This window comes from Triturus cristatus, chromosome 5_2, assembly GCF_964204655.1.
Source record: "Triturus cristatus chromosome 5_2, aTriCri1.1, whole genome shotgun sequence".
In the NCBI taxonomy this organism is placed as follows: domain Eukaryota; kingdom Metazoa; phylum Chordata; class Amphibia; order Caudata; family Salamandridae; genus Triturus; species Triturus cristatus.
This window is the reverse complement of record NC_140588.1, coordinates 334,912,677-334,937,497: the sequence shown is the minus strand read 5'-3', so window position 1 is coordinate 334,937,497 and position 24,821 is coordinate 334,912,677. Positions and strand designations below refer to the sequence as shown.

The 24,821-nt window shown below is 44.3% G+C and overlaps 1 protein-coding gene across 1 annotated transcript in view; it reads left to right on the top strand.

Moving 5' to 3' along the window:
• The window catches only part of CD83 (CD83 molecule), a 290,744-nt gene that overhangs the window by 63,882 nt on the left and 202,041 nt on the right, over positions 1 to 24,821 (top strand). Inside the window, exon 2 of the mRNA XM_085607099.1 lies at positions 18,986 to 19,134. Coding sequence (XP_085463225.1) covers positions 18,986 to 19,134 — 149 coding nt within the window. The remainder of the gene's footprint in view (positions 1 to 18,985; positions 19,135 to 24,821) is intronic.

Below are 24,821 nucleotides of genomic sequence, written 5' to 3'. Positions count from 1 at the left end.
AAAACATCACCCTTAGAATTGCAAGGCAGGTGACAGAAAAGCACTGGAACAGTTGCAGAGAGGCTGGATTTTAGATCATCTCCGGTCCTTCACCTGCATTATGAAAACACAATTGTCTCGACGTTATTTCTGTAGGTTGATGCCAGGAGACCTACACACCTATGCACTGTGTGTGCTCAGAACAAAAGCTAGCCACACAAGTCTGCTGCAACAAATTCTTCCAAGTCCATCACATAACATGGCCCTAGACCTGGTGGTGAAAGTACCACCTTTTCGAGAATATACTACCAGATTATTTGTTGTAGATCACCTTATAAAAATGGCTAATTTTATAACTCTGAAAGAAGTACCAAAGTGTGCCTACAGGACTGAACAGCATATTGTATGCCTCCATGGTTTGCCTTCTGCCTTGAGATATGGCTTACGCCTCAATTTGTGCCACATTTATGCAAAGAACTGCATAGTTCAGTGAATGTATGCTTAGCTGTGCTCCACCCTCAGATGGATGGACAGACTGAGAATGTAAAATAAGCTATGGATCAGTACAGTGTGTTTTGACAACCACATCCTTTGATTGCATGATGGTCCTCCAGTACTTTTACCATAGCTCCATCGTTGTCCACCAACATATCCCCTGCAATTTTCTTGAGGTACAACACCTGAAAATGGTTCCTTTCACTGCAACCCACCTCCAACCATTGAAGACCATCACAGATCACTATGGGCACTTTTTCGGATTAAGATTATATGCAACAAGCAGAACAGACCTACAAATGCCAATCTGACAACGTTGTCGATTGTGATCAGCACTACAAGAAGGAAAATTGGTATGATTGTCGACAAAGCAGTTGTGCCTAATGGACCGAGGGCATTCCATCACAGATTTTTGGCCCAGAGAGAATGAGCTGCATGATTAACCCTGCACCCAGAAAACTGGACTTGTCCACAACTTTGCCTGTGCATTCAATTTTTCATGTATCCTGTTGAAGGCATACAATGAAGCAGCCAGACATGTAATGCCCTATCCATCTAATAAGGTCGATGAACATGCAAAATACGAAGTAGAGGCAAAATTACGCAAAAGTGTGTGTGCTATATTACTTGAATTACATGGAAGAATATGGGCTCGAGCCCTGATGTTGGGAAAGGGCAGATCATCTGCCTGCTTTAGGTTTTAAATTGCACTACCACACGTCTAAGCCTCATCTTTTGGGGTGACCTTTGCAGCGTTAGACAATCCTAAGATGCTTGGTGGTGCTAGAATCACTGTGTTGCTAGTCCACCAAGAGCAGCATGGCAACTCCTAGCCACAGCGGGAACTCAGGAGAATCTAGATTTTCCTGGTTTTATGAAGGAAAGTCTTAATTTTATTAAAGATGCGGAGGCGAGTATTATGCTTTCTTAATTTGCTTTATTTACACAGCAGCAGTCAAGACTATGGAAAAAACTACTAAACCCATGAGGCTAAGAAACGAAAGCCAATGGAAACAGAACTGTAGTCCAACTGTATAACCAATCAGAGCTCAAGACCCCCTATAATACCTATCTTGACAGCAAACAGTCCTCTTTTCTTAAGCTAGAGGTATTGAACAAAGGTAAAATTTTAAAAACAAGAGAAATTGCCGAAACAAGCGTGAACATGTCCTGAGTAAAGTCCAATGATCTGGAGCCTGAAGTGAAGGTCTCCGAAGAAGTGTGTCCATGGCAGGAAGGACGTCCTGGGGATGAGCAGGCCAGTTCATTGAGGTTGAAAGATGGAGATGGAAACTTATGCAGAGGTATTTGTTCTAGAGACGGGTACTGCAGGGTGGGGAAAAACATTGGTAACACAAATGTTGAGGTGGGATAATATTTGTCTCTGTTTCTATAATAAAATTAAGATTTTTCTTCTTAAAACTAGAAAAATCTAGATTTTATGCTTGTTTGAAGCATATTTATCACCACTGTAGAAATAGTATGAACAGACTTGCAATAAAAGGTGTGAAATGTGTTATCATTTGACCAATCAGCTGATCTCAGAATGTCCTCTATATGGGAACCCGCCCAAAAGGTTTTGGATGCCATGGGTCCCATGGAGAAATGAGCTCCAAAAATGGAGGTATCAATTCCAGCTAAAGACATAACCTTTTTTTAATGAACATTTGTAACACCAACTTAACATCCCATACATGATTATATTTTGGAAGAGGGGGATTACAAAATCTTACTCCCTTTTAAAGATGACAAACCAGAAGATTATCCCCCACTGGTTTTTCTTTGATCCGTTGGTTGGTTTTCGGGAACTTCGGATCTGTAGACATTGACTGTGCGGTAAGTCTTGCCTTCACCAGCTAGAGAGGCTAAAAAGTCACTATAAATGTGACATCTGCTGAAAAGTGATTAACAGACTTTCCCACACACCAGCTTGTCCAAACAGACCAGGCTGATCTGCAGGCTTTGGTAGTTCACGGAGCCCAAGACTTGCTGATATATTCTGCAGCATCTGCCAAAATGCCTGGATTAAATTGAGAAGTCCTGCTACCTTCCATGCGGAAAGAGAAGGTGTTTTGTTCAGAATAAAGTTGTGTCTGGGGCTGTTGGGATCTAGAATGAGTTTGGGAAATATTGGAAGTGATATCAGATGATCTATTGTAAGCTCCAGGAGGGGAGGATACCATACCTGGGATTGCCAAAAGGGAACTACGACGATTAAAATAGCTCACTGTCTTCTGACCTGGGCTAGGACTCTGTTGACCAGGGGAAAGGTAGGAAAGGCATAATTGGTGTTATGAGACCAATCCCAGAGAAACACATCCGTTGCCAAGGCTAACAGGTCTGGTCTCCAGCTGAAAAGTTGAGAAAGCTGAGAATTGAGTCTGGATGCAAAGAGATCTACATGTAGGGGACCCCATTTGTGGTAAAGAAAGTGGAAAAAAGAGAGCTGCAGTTTCCAGTGCTGGATTCGTGAAGATATCGTGAATGCTAACAGGCGACAGTGTTGAGGGTGCCTGAAAGGTATTCTGCTCGAACTTAGATCTTGTGATTGAGACAGAACTCCCAAACATGTTTTGCTGGTTCTGCAAGAGATTTGGACCTTATACCACTGAGGTGATTTGATATATCTCACTAAGGTATGGTTGTCCTTGCAGAGGAGAATGGAACATTTAAGTTTGTTTTTTGCATAACCCTGGATTACAAAGTACCCTCCAAGCATCTCCAAACAATAAAGGCAGTTTTGACTCCCACAATGACCAGGTGCCTCCAGTCAAGATCTTAACACAACGGGTACTCCAGCCTGTCAGACTTGCATCTGATTCTAAGACAAGATCTGGGGCCGATGCAAAGATTGTTCTGCCATTCCAGGCATCTAAATGGTCAATCCACCATTGAAGTTCCATGCAGGATTCGGGATCTAACTGTACTAGGTCAGAATAAGAAAGGCCCTGTCGAAGATAACAGATTTTGAATCTCTGAAGAGCTCGATAGTGAAGGGGGCCCAGAAAAATGCCCTAAATCAACGAAGATAGAAGACCTACAATTCTGGCAAGGGACCTGAGAGAAATGGACGATGTCTGCAGCGTGTGAGAAATTTTGGATGTTATTGCTCCAACCTTGGAGATGGGTAAGTTAAGAGTTGCTGTCTCTGAATTGACTCGAAAACTCCAATTGTTTAGAGGGAGTGAGAATCAATTGTTCTTTGTTGATGAGAAAACCTAGGTCCTGTAATAGAGAGCAGGTCATTTGAATTTGAATTTGAGATTGAAGAATCTTTGAAGAACTTTGACCTATTAAAAGAATATTGTCTAGGTAGGTGATCAACTGGATACACTGAGACCTGAGAAGGGCTACAACAGGTTTCATGATCTTTGTAAAGCACCAAGGTGGTGAAGAAAGATCGAAGCAGAGAGAAGAAAATTGATATGTTTTCACTGCCACTGGAACTGTAGATCCTCTCTGGATGAGGGATGAATTGGAATACTTAAATATGCGTCCAGTAAATCTAAACACACCAACCAGTTGTTTTGCAGCAAAGAATCTCTGAGATGGATAATGGCCTCCATCTTGCAGACTACATATTGATTGAACCCCCTGAGATTTATCACAGGTCTCATTCTTTGGGCTTTCTTCTTGACTAGAAAAATACAGCTTTGGAATCCCTTGGGATGAAGGGAAGTCTCTTGAATTGCTCATTTTTGTAAAAGAAGAAGAATTTCTTCTATGACTAGTGCAGCCATGTCTTGTGAATTTGTTTTAAAGGATTTGTAGATAGGGTCTGAAAAGGCATGGAATAGAGCTCTATGGAATAACCTTGAGCAGCATTTAACACCCAGAGATCTGCTGTGATCAACTGCCGTTGGTGAAGGAAATTGTTAAATGACTCCCGACTGAAAAAGCAGCAGAAAGAAGACCCAGCTGTAGAGGTTGATGCTCGTATGCTCCTTTGTCCTCTGTTTCAGAATCCCCTATTCCTTAGGGATTTATTTGGGGTCTGAACTCTTGATTACCGGCTTCTGCCGGCCCTGGCAAAAACCCTATAAACAAAAATATTCTTTATTGACTGTTGAGCTTTATCTAGAAAGCAAATGTGGTTACATATTTGCTCAACTTCTTTATGAATGAATCTCCAAAAGGTAGACCATCGGCTTTGGAATCAAGGAGCCTGAAATAACCAAACCTTGGCAGAACAGCAAGAAATCTGAGCCAGAGTAAACTACAAAGATGAAGTACACCACAGAAGGGATGGTTGGGCTAGACCAACTGGCTTTCGCAGCTGAGTACCCCAAAGTGCTTGCGTGTGGAGAAAATCACTGCACCTTATAGCGCAATATGATCTTAAAATTGCTATAATTATAAAGCATTAAACCACAGAATTAAAATACAGCAATGTATATTGTAATTGAAGAGAAATATATACATACTTATCTTGACTGTGAACAGCAAGAAAAGAGGACTGTTCGCAGTCAACTTAGGTATTACAGGGGGCGTGATCCTTGATTGGTTAAGTGTTGGACTACATTTCTGTTCCCTTTGGCTTTTGTTTCTAAGCCTCATGGGATTAGTAGTGTTCTCCATAGTCTTGACTAGTGCTGTTTGAATATAAGAGCCTCCTTTGCTTGCCATAAATTGCCCTTTCACCAAATAGACTTTATCAAAGCAAACTAACGCTCAGTAAACACTCCGTGAGGCATTTAAGACATAGACCCACTAATTGAAAAGATGAGTTCTCTTGTTCACTCTGACCAGCATATGAGAAAGATTCACAGACTACAAGACAGTGGTGTTTCAGTGAGACACCTCTTACTCACTTAGTTTTTACCTAAACACATTTCTTTCACTGCTCAATCAACACTCAAATATATATGATGAGTAGAGTCTGTCTTTTTAAATTTCTTTCACATGAAACTGAAAGGAATACCAAACAGTGTGTATTACATTGATAAATATGAACAGAATATATTATATATATGATGCCGAATAGCAGAAAGCCAATCACATTTGCGGGGGGTAAGCTGGGGGGTGGGGGGAGGGGGGAGGGGACATGTTAGTGGGTATAGTCACAAAAAGTGAATAATGCCCCCTAGTGCCTCAATAGCAAAGAACAGCAGTGTTACGTTCATTCATTAAAATCCCAAAGAGTCCTTTTGGTCATTGGTGGCTGGCAGGAATCAGGGGTGGTGGGGCGGAGGGCGGGAGGGTTATAGGGGGCAAAAAAAAAATTACTTGCCTCCTCACCTCGTCTTTCCACTGTAGTCTCTCTCAGCCAGAACAGGGACAGGCTCCCCTGAGCCAATCACAACACTGCAGCGTTGTGATTGGTAAGATGCACCATGGTTCGGGGCTCAGACAGGGACTGGGAGCTTGGGCATGTTCTCCACCCAGGCTGTAATGCTATGATTTGATCATGTTGATTGATTGTGACAACCAGTGACTTTCCATATGGGGTAGTAGATCCATGTCACTCAGACCAATCACAACGCTGCATTGCAGCATTGTGATTGGCTATCGGGAGCCTGGGAGTCGGGTGCTTCCTGCTGGTTCCTGTATCTTGCTGGAACTGAAGTCAGGAAGAAGAGGATGGAGGAGAGGCAGCAGCCAGCCGCCACAGGTAAGTGTTCTTTAAAAAAAAAACACTTCTGCCCCCATCTCACCACCCCAGTGCGGTAGCAGCCGCTACTGGCCCTAGATCATTGTCCCACAACATACCCCAGTCCTATAGGCAGTCCAAAGTAAGAGGAAGTTGAGTGCATGGCAGAGCACCCTTGTTACCACAGATAGGCCTACAGTTGTGAAATCAGCAGGGGGGATAGTATAAAGAATAAAACAACGGCATGAAGGGAAGGGAGAATGAAGAGAGGAGAGAGAAAGTGGGTCAGTGAGGTAGGCAGTTCATGGCTGAAGAGGGGATCTCGATTTGTCTCTTGGTTTAGTATGCACCCCTTGCTGAGGCTGCCTCCCTGGACTCATTTACATGTTACAGTTTCCCACTGAAGCCTCTCCTCCTGATTCAAACGGGGGTCGGTGGTAGCCATACGTGTCTCTGATGTATTGGGGTATGCAGTGTCAAGAGCGCTGTGTCCATGCCTGTACCATCTAGGAATCTCTCTAGGTCTTCAGGTTGATTGTATTCAAAAATGTATCCATGAATAGTGATCCACATTGAAGCCGGTTCCATCAGAGAATACCTGATGTCTTTTTTGCGGAGTCATGATAGCAGAGCCAGGAAGCGTTTATATTTGGCATTTGTGTTGTGTGAAAAATCAGCTGAGAAATAGACCTGATTGTTCTTAAATTGACATGAGCTCTTTTTTTTCCGCATTCATGATATTGTGACTGGCCTGCTGATGACGGGCATCAAGGAGCATGATATGTCTCGGAGGGGGCAAGCTTTAGTGTTAAGGAATCATACCTGATGTACTCTGTGAAATTCCAGTGGAGGGTCAAACTTACTGTTCGGCTGCGTGGGGATCAGGTTACAGAGAAAGAGGTGCATGTCATCCTTCTCCACCTGTTTCAGTATTCCAGATAGGCGTGCATTGTCTCACCTGCTGTGACCTTCCAGATCGATGACTTTCATCCGTAGCCTCCATAGAGTAGGTCCCCAGTAGAGTGGTGCATCGAGTTGTCGTTCCACCTTGCATAATCTGCTGTCCACTGACGCAATCTGTTTTTGAAAGTTAGTGATGTCCCATGTAGAGATTGTACCACTAATATATTATCCAGCACTGCTGCATCAATGGTGTCTGTGGAGAGCTTTATATCTGCTAGTTCTATAAGAAAGGCCATCATTTCCGTATTTTGGATTTACGGAAAGTCCGCCGAGGTGGTAGGGGTGACAACTAGGAACACTTGACCACTGTCTAAGAGAAGAGAAGCTGCGTATGTATTTAATCTTTGACATAAGCCTGGCACTGGTTTGAGTTGGGGGTCACTCAGGAAGGCAGACTCAGAAGCTAAGATGGTAGGGTGGATGTTTGATACAGTGAATGTTCCCCTTAAGCAACTCTGCAAGGTCAGAAAGGCATTGAGTCATTTGCAAAGTTCCCAGGGGATGGATCCTGGGGAGGAAATGTCTGCATGCAGTTCTTGTATGGAAGGGTGGAAATGAGAAAATTGGTTATTGAAGGTAATATAATGGCTTCCCACATGAAGAGGAATCCAGGGTGAGTATCAATATGCACTATTCAGTACTTTAGAGGTGACTCCACAATTGAGGTGAGAGGAGAATGCTGTAAGGAGGCAGAGAGAGAGATTCCCTCTGGAGGCCCAGTATAACCTGGTCCAAGATGGCTTCCGCCTGTCAGGGACTGTCCGGGACTATGTCAGGAACACAGTCAGGGACTTGGGCAAGGACTGGGAACTGGGTAGAAAATGTACAGTGCACAGAAAGAGTAGTACAGTGCTGTCCAGGATCACACAGGTAGTCAGAGGAGAAAAAGGGATCCAAAGGGGAAGCCTGTACAAGTGATCAAGTTGGGTAAGACTCAGAAAGGAAGGGCACTCACAAGGCAATTTAGCATTCAGAATAACTACACCCAGGACAAATGTGCAAGACATATATATGAAACAACATTAACAATAAAGGGCAGTGTGGGTAAAGCACTCAAGAGCTCCACATGGTAAGACTGAAGCTCAGTAAGTTTTTCACCCACAATTGCTGTTACAGATACTGACTGAAAATACCCACATATAGGATATGCATGCAAAGGCAGGGTCTGTAGAGCTTATACCTATGGTGATGTTATACATGTAACTCAAAGACAATACTCACAATGAACAAGAAACACCACCTAGGTAGTCAGCTGTGCTCACGGATCCAGGCGATCAAACAGGAACACGCAAGGCAGTAACAGCAAAGGGGTAGAACTAAACACAAGCACAGTAGACAAGGAGCTAGCAAGGAGGAGTGCTTAACAGGAAAGGAAGGAAATCACAGGGCACACTTGGCAGAAAGCAGGTAACAAACATACAAGATAAGAGAAGCAAGACAGCAGAATAGAAAGACAGAAAACTAGGAACTGGAACCAAGGAAATGGGAAGAAAGGCAGGGTCTGGAAAAGGATATACAGAAGGGGAGGCTACAAGGTTATACTGGAATAGTGCAGGATCAGGAATAAAGAAAACAAAGTAGCATAGAAGGCAGTCCTGGGGCAGGAACATGAATTGAGGTCGTGGCACCTTAGACCAATGTTTGAATTTGTTTATGTTAATGGGTAAGTACACCATGGCTAAGGAGTGCACGTTGAACCTTGCTTTTATGGACCTGTCCTCAGCTTTTGACCTGGTCAACAGGTCAAAGCTGTGGACAATTCTATTGGAGTTGGGTTTAGACCCTCCTTTGGTCTACTTTTTAGTAGATCTCCATCGTAATCTTACCGCATCGATTAGGTTATCTCGGGATGGTAGTTGTTCCAAGCCCTTCAAATCTAGAAGAGGGGTAAGACAGGGATGCATCATGGCACCTTTGTTATTTACCCTTTATATTAATGCTCTGGACAAAACCCTGGTCAAAGCTTGTTTGGATATTCCGCGTGTAGGAGACACTTTAATTCCAGTTCTCCTATACGCGGATGACGCTGTCTTACTGGCTAGGACGGCGGTAGGTCTACAGTCCCTACTCGATGCTTTTGGTAAATTTATGTCGTCTCTGGACCTAATTGTAAATATGGGTAAGTCACACGTCATGGTAGTTGGCAGGAGAGCTAAAAAAACAAAAACCTTCACTTGTAATGGAGGACCAGTGTCGCACGTCCCCTCCTTCACCTATCTTGGGGTAGTTTTTGATGAAAAAAGTACTTGGGTGCCTCAACAAAAATTAAAAAAGAACGCAGTAATCAGATCAACTTCTGCAGTTCTAGGTTTTGCGAAACGCTTGGGGGCAAAACCAATGGAGGCCATTTTAAAAATATATTCCTCCAAGTGCTTGGCCATAGCGGGATATGGCTCCGCGATCTGGGGATATAAACCCCAACCAGATCTCCAGGTAGCTGAAAATAGTTTTCTGCGGAATCTACTCTCATTACCCCAATCTGCCCCCATTTTCTCTTTGCATCAGGAATTAGGTCTGGGCTATATATCTGATACCCTGAGCATGGCTCCGTTACTCTGCTGGCTCAGAGTTTGGCTTAACCCAGACCTGAGTCTAAATCACGAGATACTTAGAGATTCTGTTAAATTAGATAGAGTTGATAAGATTAACTGGTTGGTATATGTCAAAACTATGTTCGCCAAATTGGGACGTCAGGAGTTATATGACCATCCGGAAAACATCAGGAAGGATGATTTGAAATGGGTAAAAAGCAATTTTATAAAACTAAAGACTATGGAAAGGGAAGGGAGTGAAATACAAAAACCTTCGGTGAGGGCTCATTCCCTATTAAAAACTACTTTGCTAATAGAACCCTATCTGCTTATAGTCACTAAACCATTTCATCGCTGGCTTCTGACCAGACTGCGATTCAATTTACTACACTTTATTTTGGGGGGACTATCCAACCTGGTCGAAACCCGAGGATGCTGGGTTATGCTCCTGTGATAACTACTCCATCCAAGATACTCTACATTTTGTATTATTCTGTAAACACTATACGGGGGCCCGCAAGAAGTTCTTGGTTCCCTTGCTTAGACAGAAGGGTTTCTTCCAGGCCAAACCCGCCCTACTATATTTACAAATGCTGCCCAATACATATGAAACTTTTTGTATAGCGTCTTTTCTTGTGGCCGCAGTTAGGGTGAAGGGTAGGATGATAGCCAGTAGGACCTTGTCGATTGATTAAAAAATGGCATGCACTTATGGCAAGGTTTTCCTTATGTGATTTTCTATGTTTATGCACTATGGCTTCTGTATTATGAATTATTTTTATAGTTGGTTTTATGATGATTGTAAATAGTGTTATTTATTGTATTTTGTATGTATATATGAATGTATATGTTGTGTGCTCTTTTATGATTTTAATTAATCGAATAAAGTGGAATGAAATGAAATGAGTTAAGGCTCAGGTGTCAAGGTAGCACTGCAGGCAGTACTGGTTCTAGAACAGGGAACTACTAAAGCTTCAGGAGTCAAGGTAGCACTGCAGGCAGTGCTAGTTCAAGGAAACAGGAAATAGCTACAGCTCAGGAAACAAGGAGTCAAGAGAGCACTGCAAGCAGTGCAAATCAGGAACAAGATATAGCTGAAGCCCAGGAACAAAGAATAATTATAGCTCAGGAACTCAGGAAACAAGAGCACTACAGGCAGTGCTAATTCAGGTACAAGGAATAGTTATAGCTCAGGAACTCTGGAAACAAGGTAGCACTGCAGGCAGTGCTAATTCAGGAGAAGTGAAACTGCTGCCGTTCAGGAACAAGGAATGCTAAGGCTCAGGAGTCAAGGTAGCACTGCAGGCTGTGCTAGTTCAGGAGGATGGAAACTGCTTCAGTTCAGGAACAAGGAATAACTAAATCTCAGGAAACAAGGATATCAAAGGCTCAGGAAACACTGGAATAAGGATATGCCTCACCGGTATACAGCTACAATGATCAACCCTGGGCTTAAGGGAGCTGGGGCTTAAAAGAGCTCACAGTACTCATGTGCATCAGGTCTGAGCAGGGTAGCAGCAGCCAGCCACAGGTGAGCTGAATCCCTCCACCCATCCTTGGCCTGCAGGGGTGGAGACAAAGCAGTGAGCAGGGAATTTTGGGTAATGGAGTTTCAGGCATGAGCAGGATGGCTTCCACAAAACCCGGCATGGATTGGGAATGGATGTCAATTCCCAAATAGTGTCCAAATGGCTGGAAGTCAGTATGTACATGAAGGGAGGGTCTGGAAGCTTGTTATGAAACTGGAGAGTCTCACAGTTCAGCCCCCTGGTGGTGGACATGAAAACGCAGGGAGCAAGTCTTGACACCGCCAACACCTCAGTGCAGTTCTCTTTCTATTTGCATGAGGTGATATGTGCTCCCTGCTAGTTCAACGTCTCCCAAGAGAGCATTATCCCAGTGCCCCAGGGTAGTGGGCTGACCCCATCATCTGTCCTGGCAGTAGCAGCGAGCAGCAGTGAGTGGCACCGTCAACAGAGATCTGCCTGCACCACTGTCACAGAGGCGGCCCGGTGTCTCAGGTACCGCTGGTCTCATGACGGGGTGAGGATCCCCACAGCTCGGCAGGTATTTATTTATTATTTTGCAATTTTATATAGCGTGGACATGGCACAAAGGTATCAGAGCACTTTACAACAGTGGCATGATACAAGGGAACAGCAAGTTACAGTTACAACAATTACGTTCAGACATTTGCATCAGTAGCTGCAACCAGGACAAATGCAGCCGTTGGACAAGTGATGCATATGGTTCAAGCATCGATTAATATAGCGGGGACACACAATCAAGGTAGTTCATACCCTGGAGAGAGTACTTAGGTATGGTGATTAACCCTGGTGTCTTTTAAGTGAGATGAGATTGAGGTCCTTTTTAGAGGTGGCTATGCAGGTTCTTAGGCGAAGGGAGGGAGGAAAGGATATCCAGATTCCTGTGGTACTACCAAAGAATGACTGGCTCATGTATCATTCTTGACTGAAGTTGGGGATTCCAGGAGCAGGGATTGGGTATTCCTGGAACCCCTATTTGCTCCAGAGATTTTCAGTTACTCATTTAGATAGGAGGGTGAAGAGGAGTGCAGTGCTCTGTGGTTAATGCAGGCGGTTTTTAATTGGGCCCATGCTTCAATGGGAAGCCATTGGAGGGTTAGCAGGGCAGGGGAAATGTGGTCAAATTACTTGAGACCTAAAATGAAGCGCGGTGCTGCATGTAGTGTTGCTCTCAGAGGGCCTACATGAACTTTGGGAATGCCTGAGAGAAGGGCAATTCAGTAATCTAGTTTGGAGAGAATGAGAGAATGTCTCACTGGTTTGAGGTCTTGTTCCAGGATCAATTGTCTGATGCCCCACAGCTGCCTGAGTTGGTGTTGTGCGCTTTTTGCCACAGCTATGATGTGGCTGTGGAGGTTTATATGTTTTTCAAGGGTGATACCAAGGGATCTAGTATTCAGGACAATGGCAGGGCAGCCTTCCAGGGCAGGAAAGATGGCCATCCATTCCTGTTCTGGGGTTTTTGCTTTCAGAGGTGAGATCAAAAGAAATTCTGCTTTAGTTGGGTTGAGTTTTAGATGATGGTTAGACATCCAGTTTTGACTCTCTAGGAGCATGATTGAAAGGAGTGCTGGGTCTTCAGGGAACGAGATTTTCGTTAATATTTGAGTGTCATCAGTGTAGAAGTGAAATAGAATCCCAGCGTTTCTGAGAATCACACATCATGGTTCTAGATACAGGTTAAATAGGGTTGGGGAGAGGATCGAACCTTGAGGGACCCCTTGATATACGGGTAGTTAAGTAAGAGGAGAACCAATTGAGGACTGTGCCTCCACAACCTATGCTATGTTCAAGAGTGCGAAGGAGGTCCAGATGGTTGACAGTGTTGAATGCAGCTGACAAGTCCAGGAGGGGCAGGGGTTACCACAGTCAAGGATTCTATGGGAGACATCAACTATACTGTGGCCTTGGTGGAAACCTGATAGGAGAGTGTCTAGGAGGTTGTTTGTTCGACTGTGTGAAGTGAGCTGGGACACAACACAACTTTCAATTACTTTACCTAAAAATTGAAGTGTGGAGTCTGGGCGGGGGTTGCTCATGTCTCTGGGTCGAGAGATTGTTGTTTCAAGAGAGCAGCGACCTGACCCACTTTTAGTCGTTCTGAAAATAAGCCTTGTTGAAGAGAGGAGTTGACCATGTTGATCCATAGGGGGTGTAGGTGTATGGCAAGAGATTTGCTGATAGACCCTGGAATGGCATCCTAAAGGTGGTTTGAGGGTATCACTTTGGAGATTGTTCGCTGTAGGTTTTGTTAAAAAATTGGGGAGAAAGATGACCATGAATGAAGCGCCTTGCATGGTAGAATCTCAGTTTCTGGAGGTCCACTGGTGTGTAGTGAGATATGGATGTCTCTGACTTTTCTATCAAAGAAATCCACAAAGTTGCTGCAGCGGGCCACTGATTACTCAAGCTGAAGTGGTGGAGGGATCAGGGGTAGCTCCACCACTAGCGCAGAGGGGCGTCGTCCCACTGCTTTCTTTCAGTGCAAGAAGTAGAAACATAAAATGGTAATAACTATCCTTTTATGTTTCTGCTTCTCGCACTGTGAGAAAGCAGAAGGGTTTAGTTGAGGGCGGGCAGGTGGGCGGGGCAGCTCTTTGAGCAGGGCTGGGCAGGGGAGGAGTGGTGTGCCCACTCCTAAGTGCGCATGACTGGTTTGGTCGGCTCTCTGGGGCCGACCAAACCAGACATGCGCACTCTGCTCTTCTCCAAGTAGGCTGCTATGCATTAGCCCCTGGCTGGGCAGTGTCTCGACCAATCACAACGCTGCTTCAAGCATTGTGATTGACTTAGGGTTGGGAGCCTGGCTGTCTGCTTCCTGTTCCTGCCGGAGGCAGGAGAGCAGGAGCGGAGACGACACGGGACCCGGCAGGAGGAAAGGTAAGTTTTTATTTTTTTGTTTATTATTAAAATAACCCCCTGTGTGACCCCCGCCCCCCCCCCCCCACAAGTCATGCCGGCCGCGACTGAGAGGGGTTTTTAGATTGTGCGAGAATCTAAAACAGGCGCTTTGTTCTGTTCTTTGCAGAATTCACAAGTGCTCTGAAATTAGAGGATTTGACTCAGTCTTTGTATTGATTTTCAAGCTATGCAAAGCTTATTCATCCTCAGATGAGAGGGTTCTAATCTCCATTCTTTATCACACTTTCTGATAAGTTTTCTTTCTTTGTAAAGTTCTTTTGAGAACTAAAGACTAGAGGGTTTTGGTCTAGATAATTTGCACTTCAGGGGTGCAAATTTGTTGATGAGGGATTCCATGCACGAGTTGTATTTGCTGGTGTACTCATTATTATCAAGGTGGGGTATAATCAAAACCAGAGTAGGATGGGCCATGCTGGCCATGGCTTCTGTGTCAAGGTTGGATGTATCCCTAAACCATATTTTCTCTTTCTTGGGTTGCCCAGACATTTTGGAGCCAGAGAGGGAGAATGGTATCTGCATATGGTCAGCTGGAATGGGGTTGTATGACTGTAGATTGGGGAATTTGAGATTATTAGGTCCAGAATGGCGCCTTTGTGGTGGGTGGATTTATGGCAGTGTTGTTGTATATTATTGTTTTTGAGAAAGGCTGCAGAAGTGTCCACAAGTCTGTTACGCTCGTTTTCGAGGTGGATGTTAAAGTCTCCAAGGAAGATTGTGTTGTTCAAGCTGATCAGTTGAGAGGTGAAGAGAGCCATGCATTGCCCGATGAAGGGACTGTTTTCACCCGGTGGATGGTAAATCACATTCAGTCTGATGTTGGAGGTAGCGGATGTGGGCATTTCCACCGACATGCATTTGACAGTCTGAAGCGCAGTCATTTGGAGGATCCTCCATCGCAGTGAGTTCCTCTGAATGAGTGTGAGACCTTCGCCTTGTCCATCTTCCCAGTCTCTATGTAAGATGGGGTCATTGGGAGGAAGTAGAAGGTCTACAGCGTGGTTAGATGAGTCGTTGAGCTACGTTTCAGTGAGGATCAGGATATAAAGATTATGGGCCAGGATCGAGGCCGATATCTCTAGACAGAGTTTGACTGCAGACCAACAATTGTGTAGCATGCAGTTCAGGGAAAAGCTGTTGACTTTCTGACTAGGATGTTCAGGGACGGAGGTAAGGGTGCTCCCACTGGTGAGAGGAGGCAACCTATGTGATACACTCCACAAGCTGGAGGAGAGCTTCACTTCCATCCTTGCTCTGGAATGCCTTCCGAAGGGCCTGTTGGGCCGGTGCTTGGTCCCTGCACCGTAAGCTCTGCTCTATACAGCTATCAAGAAGGAAGGTGGTGGAACCCAGTTGCAGTGGTGCCTGGAAGTGGAAGTGAAATCGGTCATGGCACAGTGTGTGTGGCTGTAAGCAGTGCCCGTTTGAGCCTAGAGCCAAACAACTCTCCAGAAGCTCTGAGGGTGTGCAACCATTGGTCTTCGGTGCCAAACCACACCCCTGTGAGTCTGTTAATGTTAGAAACATTTCAGCTCTCGAGGCCAGCTGCTTATAAAAAATCTGCTCTGCTTTATGACCAAGGTTTTTGTATTTAGTGTTCATTAGATGAGGGTAACTCTGGGTACATTCCCTTCTTCCCCAGTATTTTTATGATTCAACTAAAGGATCTTCCCATAATTTTACTCAGATTACTATATTAGTGTCTTGACATAGTTAAAACATGCCTCGCATATCGTCTTTTTGAAGTAGCTTTTGTATGACTGTTAAAGGCAAAGAAAATTGGTAAAAACAGTACCAGCTTTTGTATGGTAAACAGAATGTCAAACAATTTTATGATAGTACTACTTGTGTTTTTTTGGGAAGGATTGTTATTAATTCACAATAAAAAAACAAAATAGAGAAATACAAAACAAACATTCCAATTGATTCAAGATTCCAGGTTACCCAAAGACTAATAGCCGATACATGACATAGTGTAAACATTGAGCAGTGGGAGTGGACAGGAATCCCAGTTGAATATTTTAATATATAAAGTTTTCTCTCTCAGAATTGTTAGCTCCTTTTAACACATCGAGCACATAGTGCCACATCTGGTTTTTATCTAGTCTCTTTCAGCCTTTGCAACCTTCTCATCGGTCAGTGCCCTTCTCATATGTAATTCCTCAGCCAATAGCCACTCATCCAGGTCTTTGTACCATCCCTTGACAGATGGGCCCTCCCCATGCATCTAATGAACGGCAATTTTTTTCTTAGCAGGAGATAGGGAAATGCCCACCCTTTTGTATCTTATCTTTCTTTTTTTCAATCAAGATGTAATCCTAACATGTAGGGTTTAAATATTACAGAAACTGCCCTTCTGACTTCCATCTGCAATTGCGGCACAACTTTTTTCAAATAATTGCTCACTATCCAATATTGCCAGAGCATTTAGGTATCTCAGAGCATCTGGTGCAGTTACCTACTAGAATTTAGTAAATTTTACTCAGGGCCATAAGGGTAAGGTATGTCCTATGTGAGAGGTTATATTGTGTATATAGGAAGCATGCATTACTAGTTACTATTTTGGCAAAAGTAAGTATTCTTTGCTACTTAGCATCCAATATTTGTACACCCAAATCTTTTTCCATGTAACTTTCATTTAGCGTTAGCTAAAGCTCTTGTTAGAGTGCAGAGATTGGCATGCGGCCATCCCGTAGAGATCATAGGTCTGCCAGAGGCTTAAGATGGTCTACCTGGGATCCCACAATAAGTAAGTTATGCAACCCCAGTTAAACAGGTACATATCAGAAGCTGTCTCGGATGAAGCCTGAATCAGGGTTTCACTTCAATAAATGTTAGGAACTTATCCATGTTATATATGTGTCACTATGCACTAAACTTAATTCCGGATCCAGCAAAAACGATGAACTGCCTTGCACATCTCCATATCCACAGGCCACCATGCACTAGAGGAATATGGGGGTATATTATCAAGGATGGCGTTAAAATTATCGCCGCTTTAGCGGCAGGAAACTGCCGCTAAAGCGGCGATAATGGGCTTGATAATATGCCGCAGAGAATTCCAATAGAAACCCATGTTCACACCAGAACATGGGCTTCTATTGGTATTCTCTGCGGCATATTATCAAGCCCATAATCGCCGCTTTTAGCGGCAGTGTCCTGCCGCTAAAGCGGAGATAATTATAACGCCGTCCTTGATAATATGCCCCATGATGGTTTGCAGTAGAGCCAAGGAAAGGGAAATGGAATAAAAGAGAAAAAAAGCGATAATGGCTGGCACCGCTCTAGATTCTTACTCAGGTGAATGCTGACATTTACTGGGTTTCAGTGGATATCTTAAAACCAGATTTCTATGTTTAATACCTTATCTTTGTATTGATTTATCGAACACTTGCTATAACAAATAATATATCTCCAGAATATCCCTATACCTCAGACTCTTTAGGATATCGGTGGAATTATGACATTCCTGGAACTGAAACATAATTGACATTACTTCTCTGGTAATATCACGATTCGTTACCTGCATTGTCGTGCATACCACCAGGAGGCTAAATAGTGGGACTTTATAGTGTTCTAATATGCTTCCAGAGACTCCCCTGTATGCATATCCTGACTTCCAGGTATTTGGTCACCATTTGGGAATTGACATCCATTCCCAATCCATGCCGGGTTGTGTGGAAGTCAGTCTGCTCATGCTGCAAACTCCATTACCTATAATCCCCTGCTCACTGCTTTGTCTCCACCCTTGCAGGCCAAGGATGGGTGGAGGAATTCAGCTCACCTGTGGCTGGCAGCTGCTAGCCTGCTCACACCTGATGCATGTGATTACTGTGAGCTCTTTTAAGCTCCAGCCCCCATCAGCCTAGTGTTGGTCATTGTAGCGGTGTTCTGGTGAGACCAGTCCTTGTTCCTGAACTTCTGCTATTCCTTGATTCCTGAGCTATATTTAATCCTTGTTCTTTGATTCCCAACCTATAGCCATTCCTTGTGCATGAATTAGCACTGCCTGCAGTGATTCCTTGTTTCCTGAGCTATAGTTAGTCTATGTTCCTGTTCCTGGGCTTCAACTATTTCTTGTTCCTGATTTGCAATGCTTGCAGTGCTCTCTTGACTCCATGATTCCTGAGCTGTAGCTATTTCCTGTTTCCTTGAACTAGCACTGCCTGCAGTGCTACCTTGACTCCTGAGATTTAGTAATTCCCTGTTCCTGAACCAGCACTGCCTGCAGTGCTATCTTGACTCCTGAGCCGTAGCTCCATTCTTGTTCCTGACCCAGTACTGCCTTCTATGCTACTTTGTTTTCTTGATTCCTGAACCTGCGCTATTCTAGTATACCCTTGAAGCCTCCCCTTCTGTATATACTTTTCCAGTCCCTGCCTTTCTTCCCATTTCCTTGGTTCCAGTTCTAGTTTGCTCTCTTTCTATTCTGCTGCCTTGCTTCTGTTGCCTTGTATGTTTGTTACTTGTTTTCTGCCAAGTGTGCCCTGTGATTTCCTTCCTTTCCTGTTAAGCACTCCTGCTTGCTAGCTCCTTGTCTATTGTGCTTGTGTTTAGTTCTAAACCCCTTGCTGTTACTGCTTTGCATGTTCCTGTTTGATCACCAGGATCCGTGGGCACAGCTGACTACCTAGGTGATGTTTCTTGTTCACTGTGAGTACTTTTAGTTACATTTATAACATCACCATAGGTATAAGCTCCATACCCTGCCTTTCTATGCATATCCTATATGTGGGTATTTGCAGTCAGTATCTGTAACATCAATTTTGGGTGAGGACCTTACTGAGCTTCAGTCTTACCGTGTGGAGTTCCTGAGTACTTTACCCCAAATTCCCTTTATTGTTAATGTTGTTTTATATATATGTCTTGCATATCTGTCCTGTGTGTAATTTTTCTGAATGCTAAATCACCTCTGAGGGCATGTTCTTTCTGAGCCTTACCTCTCTTATTCTCTTATACAGTGCTTCCTCTTTGGATTCAGTTCTGCTTCGACTCGCTGTGTGATCTGGGGCAGCTCTGTACCTAGTATTCTGCCTACTTTGTTCTCCCTGGCACTAGTCGTTGCCAGAGTCCCTGACGCATGCCAGTGTCCCGGACTGAGTCCTGACAGGTAAAGGCAACAACATTTCTGTTTTGTGAGTACACAGCCTCTGATTTTGATACACACTCAATTGTTGTTTCTTAGACTGTAATATAAGCAAACATTCATCAGGATTATATAGTTTGCACGGGTACCAATGAATGAGTTTTCAACGTCACTTATCACTATGTGAAATAAAATATATACCATGTGTAATTCTACCAGTCTTTTATTGGTGAAGGGGGTCCTTTCCATTCTTAGGATAGCTTTAGAAGCAAAGATTTGGGGAAAAAATGTAAGTGTTATACTCCTTCAGATTTGGCAACAGTTGTAGCACCAACCTTTTGATCTGTAATTACAACTTTATTACATGGGGTCTTCATCAGGACAAAGATTATAGATAGCATCCTCTTCTAAAGATGCCCACAATGTTTTTATATTATTATTTGGAACACAGGCATAGCTTAAAGAGAATATATATGAAGGCTCATTCACCGTCGATAGAAGGGGAAAACAACACTTCCATGATTCTCATTACAGACTGGCTCTGCTTCAGACCACGTTCTATTCATAGAAAGCTGAAGAGGCCTACCATTACCGCTGTTTTGGCTTGTCATTAATTCTATACATATAGAGTTTTAAAGGATTGATGAACTATGTACTCTTGTAAACATCCTTTGCAATAGCCCAAATAAAGACTATTTTTTCTTACTACCTCTTAGTGTGCTCATCTCACTTGTTCACTTTTTAGTTACATTGTGCTGTAACTTCACTTGTAGCATCCTGGTACAGTTTTTCACATATACTATTATTTTTATATAAATGTCTGAAATAAACACTGTTGTTTCTTAAGTAAAAATGTTTACATCCCTATCATTTATTTGTACCATGATGTGTAATTTTTGACCCCCAAAAGAAGTGAAGGATTGTTGGTTGAAATGATTTATAAGGAACCACTGTTTCCTATAGATTTAGATACCATAGTTATTGGGGAATACCGAGTTTCTCAACATATTTCTATAGACAATAATTCATCTGATGTACGACCATTTCTTTTGCAACTCACAAATTGTGATTTTTTAGTGACTCACAATTAGCGAGTCACAAAATGAAATGTACTAATCTGTCTCAGACACATTTAGCGATTCTCAATGGGGTCGCAAAGGACCTACCTCATTAATATTCATGATGTATGTCGCAATTTGCAACCCATTGGGAATGGCGTGTAATCATAGGGATGGTAGCCTGCTTGGGTCAGCAGACCACCATGCCTGTAATTGCTTTTTAAATAAAGCTATTTTTTTCTGAAATGCAACCCGTTTTCTTCAGAGGACAATGGGATGCAGTTAAAAAAGAAAAATGAAAAGTTTCCTTTTCATTTTTGTGGAGGAGGCACTGGTGCGTGGGGCCAGTGCCTGCTCTTTAAAAATGTTGGTGCCCACATTCACAAAGGTGAAGGGAACCCCTTCCCATTTGCAGATGGGTTACCCGTCCTTCATGGAGTTGGTAAAAATAAGAATGTTTTGTGACCACATTCCGGATGCAAAACATTCATACATGCCACTGTGACTCGCTATTAGGCAGTGATGCCCTTGATGCGCCCAGTCCTACTAGTGACTCACAAACCCTATTTTGTGAGTCGGTAATAGGTAACCAACTCGCAAAAAAGGGTTGGTACATGCTGCCGGCTGTTCTAGCAGTCACAAACGGCACGATTCTCCATTTATGACCGCCAAAAATGGTCGTAAATCTGCATACAGCAGAAGAACAATATTTCAGATGGACACCATTTCACGCGCTACACAAGCATTTTCCTGTTGACCATTCGGAGTTCCTAATGTGCACAACATTTCTATAATAGGAATACAAATGATAATGGAGCTACAGAGGAATAATTCAAGAGGTCTTTCTCATACAAGTCTTCTGAACTGAACATTGAATGCCAAGAAAGCAAATTTAACATGACTCCCACCAACCACCGTGCTATTTTAATCAAGACTATGCGCAGTTTTAAAGACGAGGCCCTGACATACCATATATATAACATATTTTAATCAAACATTTAAAAATCTGTACTTCAGAATTTTCATTAAGTCACCAAGCAGGTCTTTGGGAAAGCTCCCTCACCTCCACTTCCCTGCTGAAGGAGATTGGCTCCTTTGTTCCACACGCTCACTCAGTAAAACAACACATTTTTGAAACCACTGAAATTATCCAGAGTTGATGATGTAGACAAGCATCCTACAAGAAACCTGTTCCAGTACCACTGTTCTGGCCTAACCTCCTTTCCCTCCATATTATCAGCCTGTCACAGGCCAGTAAGCAGGCTTCCTGCCAGCCTCAGCTCCTGGTGGTTCCTATATAGGACATGAGAACACTTTGTGTGCCTGACCCAGCAGCTGTTTGACAGGTTGCAGTGACGACACAGGCTGCTTGCCGGCCACATCTCCTTCCATCCCAGCTCTCGTCAGGAGGCCTTGAATCTCACCTCTGAATGCCTGTCCTTTCTGCACTGCTGCTCCCTCGATTGAAGCTGCTGGGTGTGTGATGCGATCTAACACTGCTGATTTCGTGCAGGGAGCTTGAACTGCTGTGGTCCTTGTTCTACTACTGACATTGACGTAAATTTACTTCTATAAATAGCACCCTATGGACTGCATCACATAAAGTGAGCAATAAGAGCTCTGCGTTAAGACCCAGACACAACTTTTGTCTGACTGGTGTCTTAAACAGTTGCAGGGCTGAGACAGGCTATTTTACTACCCGAGACAGTGGCAAACAGTAGCTTGTCACAGGACTTTTGCGTTGCTTCTGGTTAGACATGTAGCAGTATTTGTTGATATAGTTATAGTAAGTAATAGTACACAACAACATGACACCATTGCAATTCTGGCTCTGGGACACGGACGCCCGGATAGGGATACTGAACCTGGGCCATTTCCTGTGGGTCAGTTGACACTGAGATGAGTGCAATGACATGGGGGCACTGACTGGGAGAGCAATGTTGACACAAGAGCAACATCTCTGACACAACACACTATTGCTGACATGTAGACAGTGACACTGATTGTAGGAAAGTGTCCTTTTTGGATGGTTGCACCCCGTTTTGCTTTAGATGCTGTGGTTTTAGAACAGGAAGTGCAATGGGACCTGCTAACGAGGCCCCATTGCCAGTGCTCTTTCTCTCAAAATGTAATGTGAATTGGTACACCCAATTGGAAAGATACTTTAGCCCTTCTTATAAGTCCATAGTATATGATACCAGTGGTACCCAGGGCAAGGGTGTTTAAGAGGTCACCATGGCTGCAGCACTATTTGTGCCACCCTGGGTGACCCTAGTAAAAGTATAGTTTGCTGAACTGCTACCGCAGCCTGCACGAGAAGCTTTACTCCTCGAGATCGACCCTGCACACACCATGAATGGCAGGGTCACCTCACTGCCTTAATGTATGTAAGCCACCTCTAACAAAGGCCTCCTAAAGCCCTGGAGGCAGGGTGTAAAACATTAATGGTGCAGGCATATATGCCCAAATATATATACCTCTACAATAACCTTGCAATTCAAGTTTACTGTAATTGAACAGTGGTCCATAGGTGAATGTGGATAGGCTACCAGACAAAACCGAGATAGCAAGCTCCACGACGGTACCCCGAATTTAGTCATGTTTGGTATCTAACCCCATGTTTTTTCACCCTGACATGATTCTTGTGTCGAGGGTGAGCTAGCATGCACCCGGGTGGCATCCTTAGAGGTTGACCCCAAGTTGCCATAGTCTTCCTGTGCTTTGGCGGGCTTTCTGAGTCGTTTGCCACCAAGACAGAAGTCTGACCTCTTGTTTCTGAGTGTTAGCACTCCCAGAGGATGTGAGACAAAAGGCCTGGGCAGGAAGGAGGTCACAGCTCCACCCTCTGAAGATGGCTAGTGGAAGACCCATGAGGGCGGTGAGCCTCAAAGGCTTCACCATCTCTGATTTGTAAGTGACTTGTCTCCCAGTGGAGACAAAGGCCCACCATTTCCCCCGCCACTCATTTGCAAGCAGGCGGGAAATTAAATATTCAGGAGTTGTACTGCCCTGAAAGGCTAGCCGCACCTCTAGGGCAGGCTAGCTGGTCTGTACAGCCGAGGTTGGGCCGTGCCATCTTGAAAAGTCCCAAGAATAGTGGGTTCTGGGTAATTTGGTGACAGTCACCACTCCCCCCGGATGTGGTCACCTCAAGAGTTGATTAGTCACAGGATCAGTAGCCCATTGGCTACTAACCCTCACACCTCTAAGCAGTCCCCAAATCCAGGATTTAAGGGGCACCCCTGACACCAGAACTTTAGATCTGCTCTGGAGAAGAAAACAACAAGGAAGAAGCAGTGTCAGCACAAGGCAGGACTCCACAAAGAAGAGGTCTGAAGTACTGTGGCAGACCCCCTGCACCCACAGGACTACGACTCATCCGGGACCAGAGACCAGTTCCAAAAGCAAGATTAACCCCTCTGCAATCCAAAGACTTGACCAGGACCCCCTAGGACTAGAGGAACGAGTCCCCTGCAGTCGGTAGGCACAAACTGCACTTCCACGTGTCATGGACCAGCCCAGGTTCCTTCTGGGAAATATGGTCCTCAGGGAATCTCAGCCCTCTACGGCGTTCTTCTGACCTCTGGAAGAAGATTGACCCAGTCGTGACTTTTGTCGGGACCAAGGCTTGTTAGTGGTCTGGCTGACTACTAATTACTTCACTCAATGCCAGACATGAGGGAACCTTTTGCATCAACCATCCCCCTCCACTCCTATGGTGCTGTTGTCGAGTTCTTGCATCCCAAAGATGGCTTTGTTGGCACGCCTGTAAAGTCAGCACCCCCAGTCCTGTTCAGCACCATGGATAGCGAGGCACACCTCTGCACCTGAGACATTCGAGCAAGGTACAGCGGTTCTACCTGATGACTCATGGTCCAGGGGCCCTTCCAAGCTTCTCCTCCAAGGGGCTGCTCTGAACTCAACCTGCAATTATTGCTTTGTCGAGTACTGTTTTTTTTTTTGTAAACAAATTTTTATTTGTCAAGGTTCACATATATTGGAGGGCTCTGCACTCCAGAGACAACTGCACAATCAGTCCATACAAAAATCTTAGCTTTGACAGTTTTCACATGAATGCAAAAGAAGCATGAATAACAACATAACGAGTAACCCCAACTCCCCCCCCATCGCACTTAGTTCTTACATTCCTGAATAAAGCTTATAAAAACAGCAGGAGGTCCTACCCCCTCGGGTCCCCCCCCACAGCACCTCCGCACTCCCAGTTACTCAAATAAATCAGCCAGATGGATGAGCATCCGTCGCTGGGGGTGGATCTAGCAACAAGCCCCGATAATCAGCCCAGCGTTTCCAGATCTTGTAGTGTTTGTGTGGGCACCCCCTAGCAACAAAGATGGGTTGTTTCAGCCCCATGCAGAAAACCAAGCCATTCTTCCACACGGCCCCTGAGGGAGCCCTCGGCACCTTCCATGCCCTGGCAATGTCCCTTTTCGCTAAAATGAAGCCTAATTGCATCAGGTGCCTCTTATAAATATTGCCCCCTATCCCTTCCATAACATGGAGCAGAGCCAACCGCGATGTGCGGGGGAGTTCCCACCCCAAGACCTACGAGAGGCAGGCAAACACTACCCTAAACCCTAAAACACTACACTACCCTAAACCCTAACACACTACACTACACAAACACTACCCTAA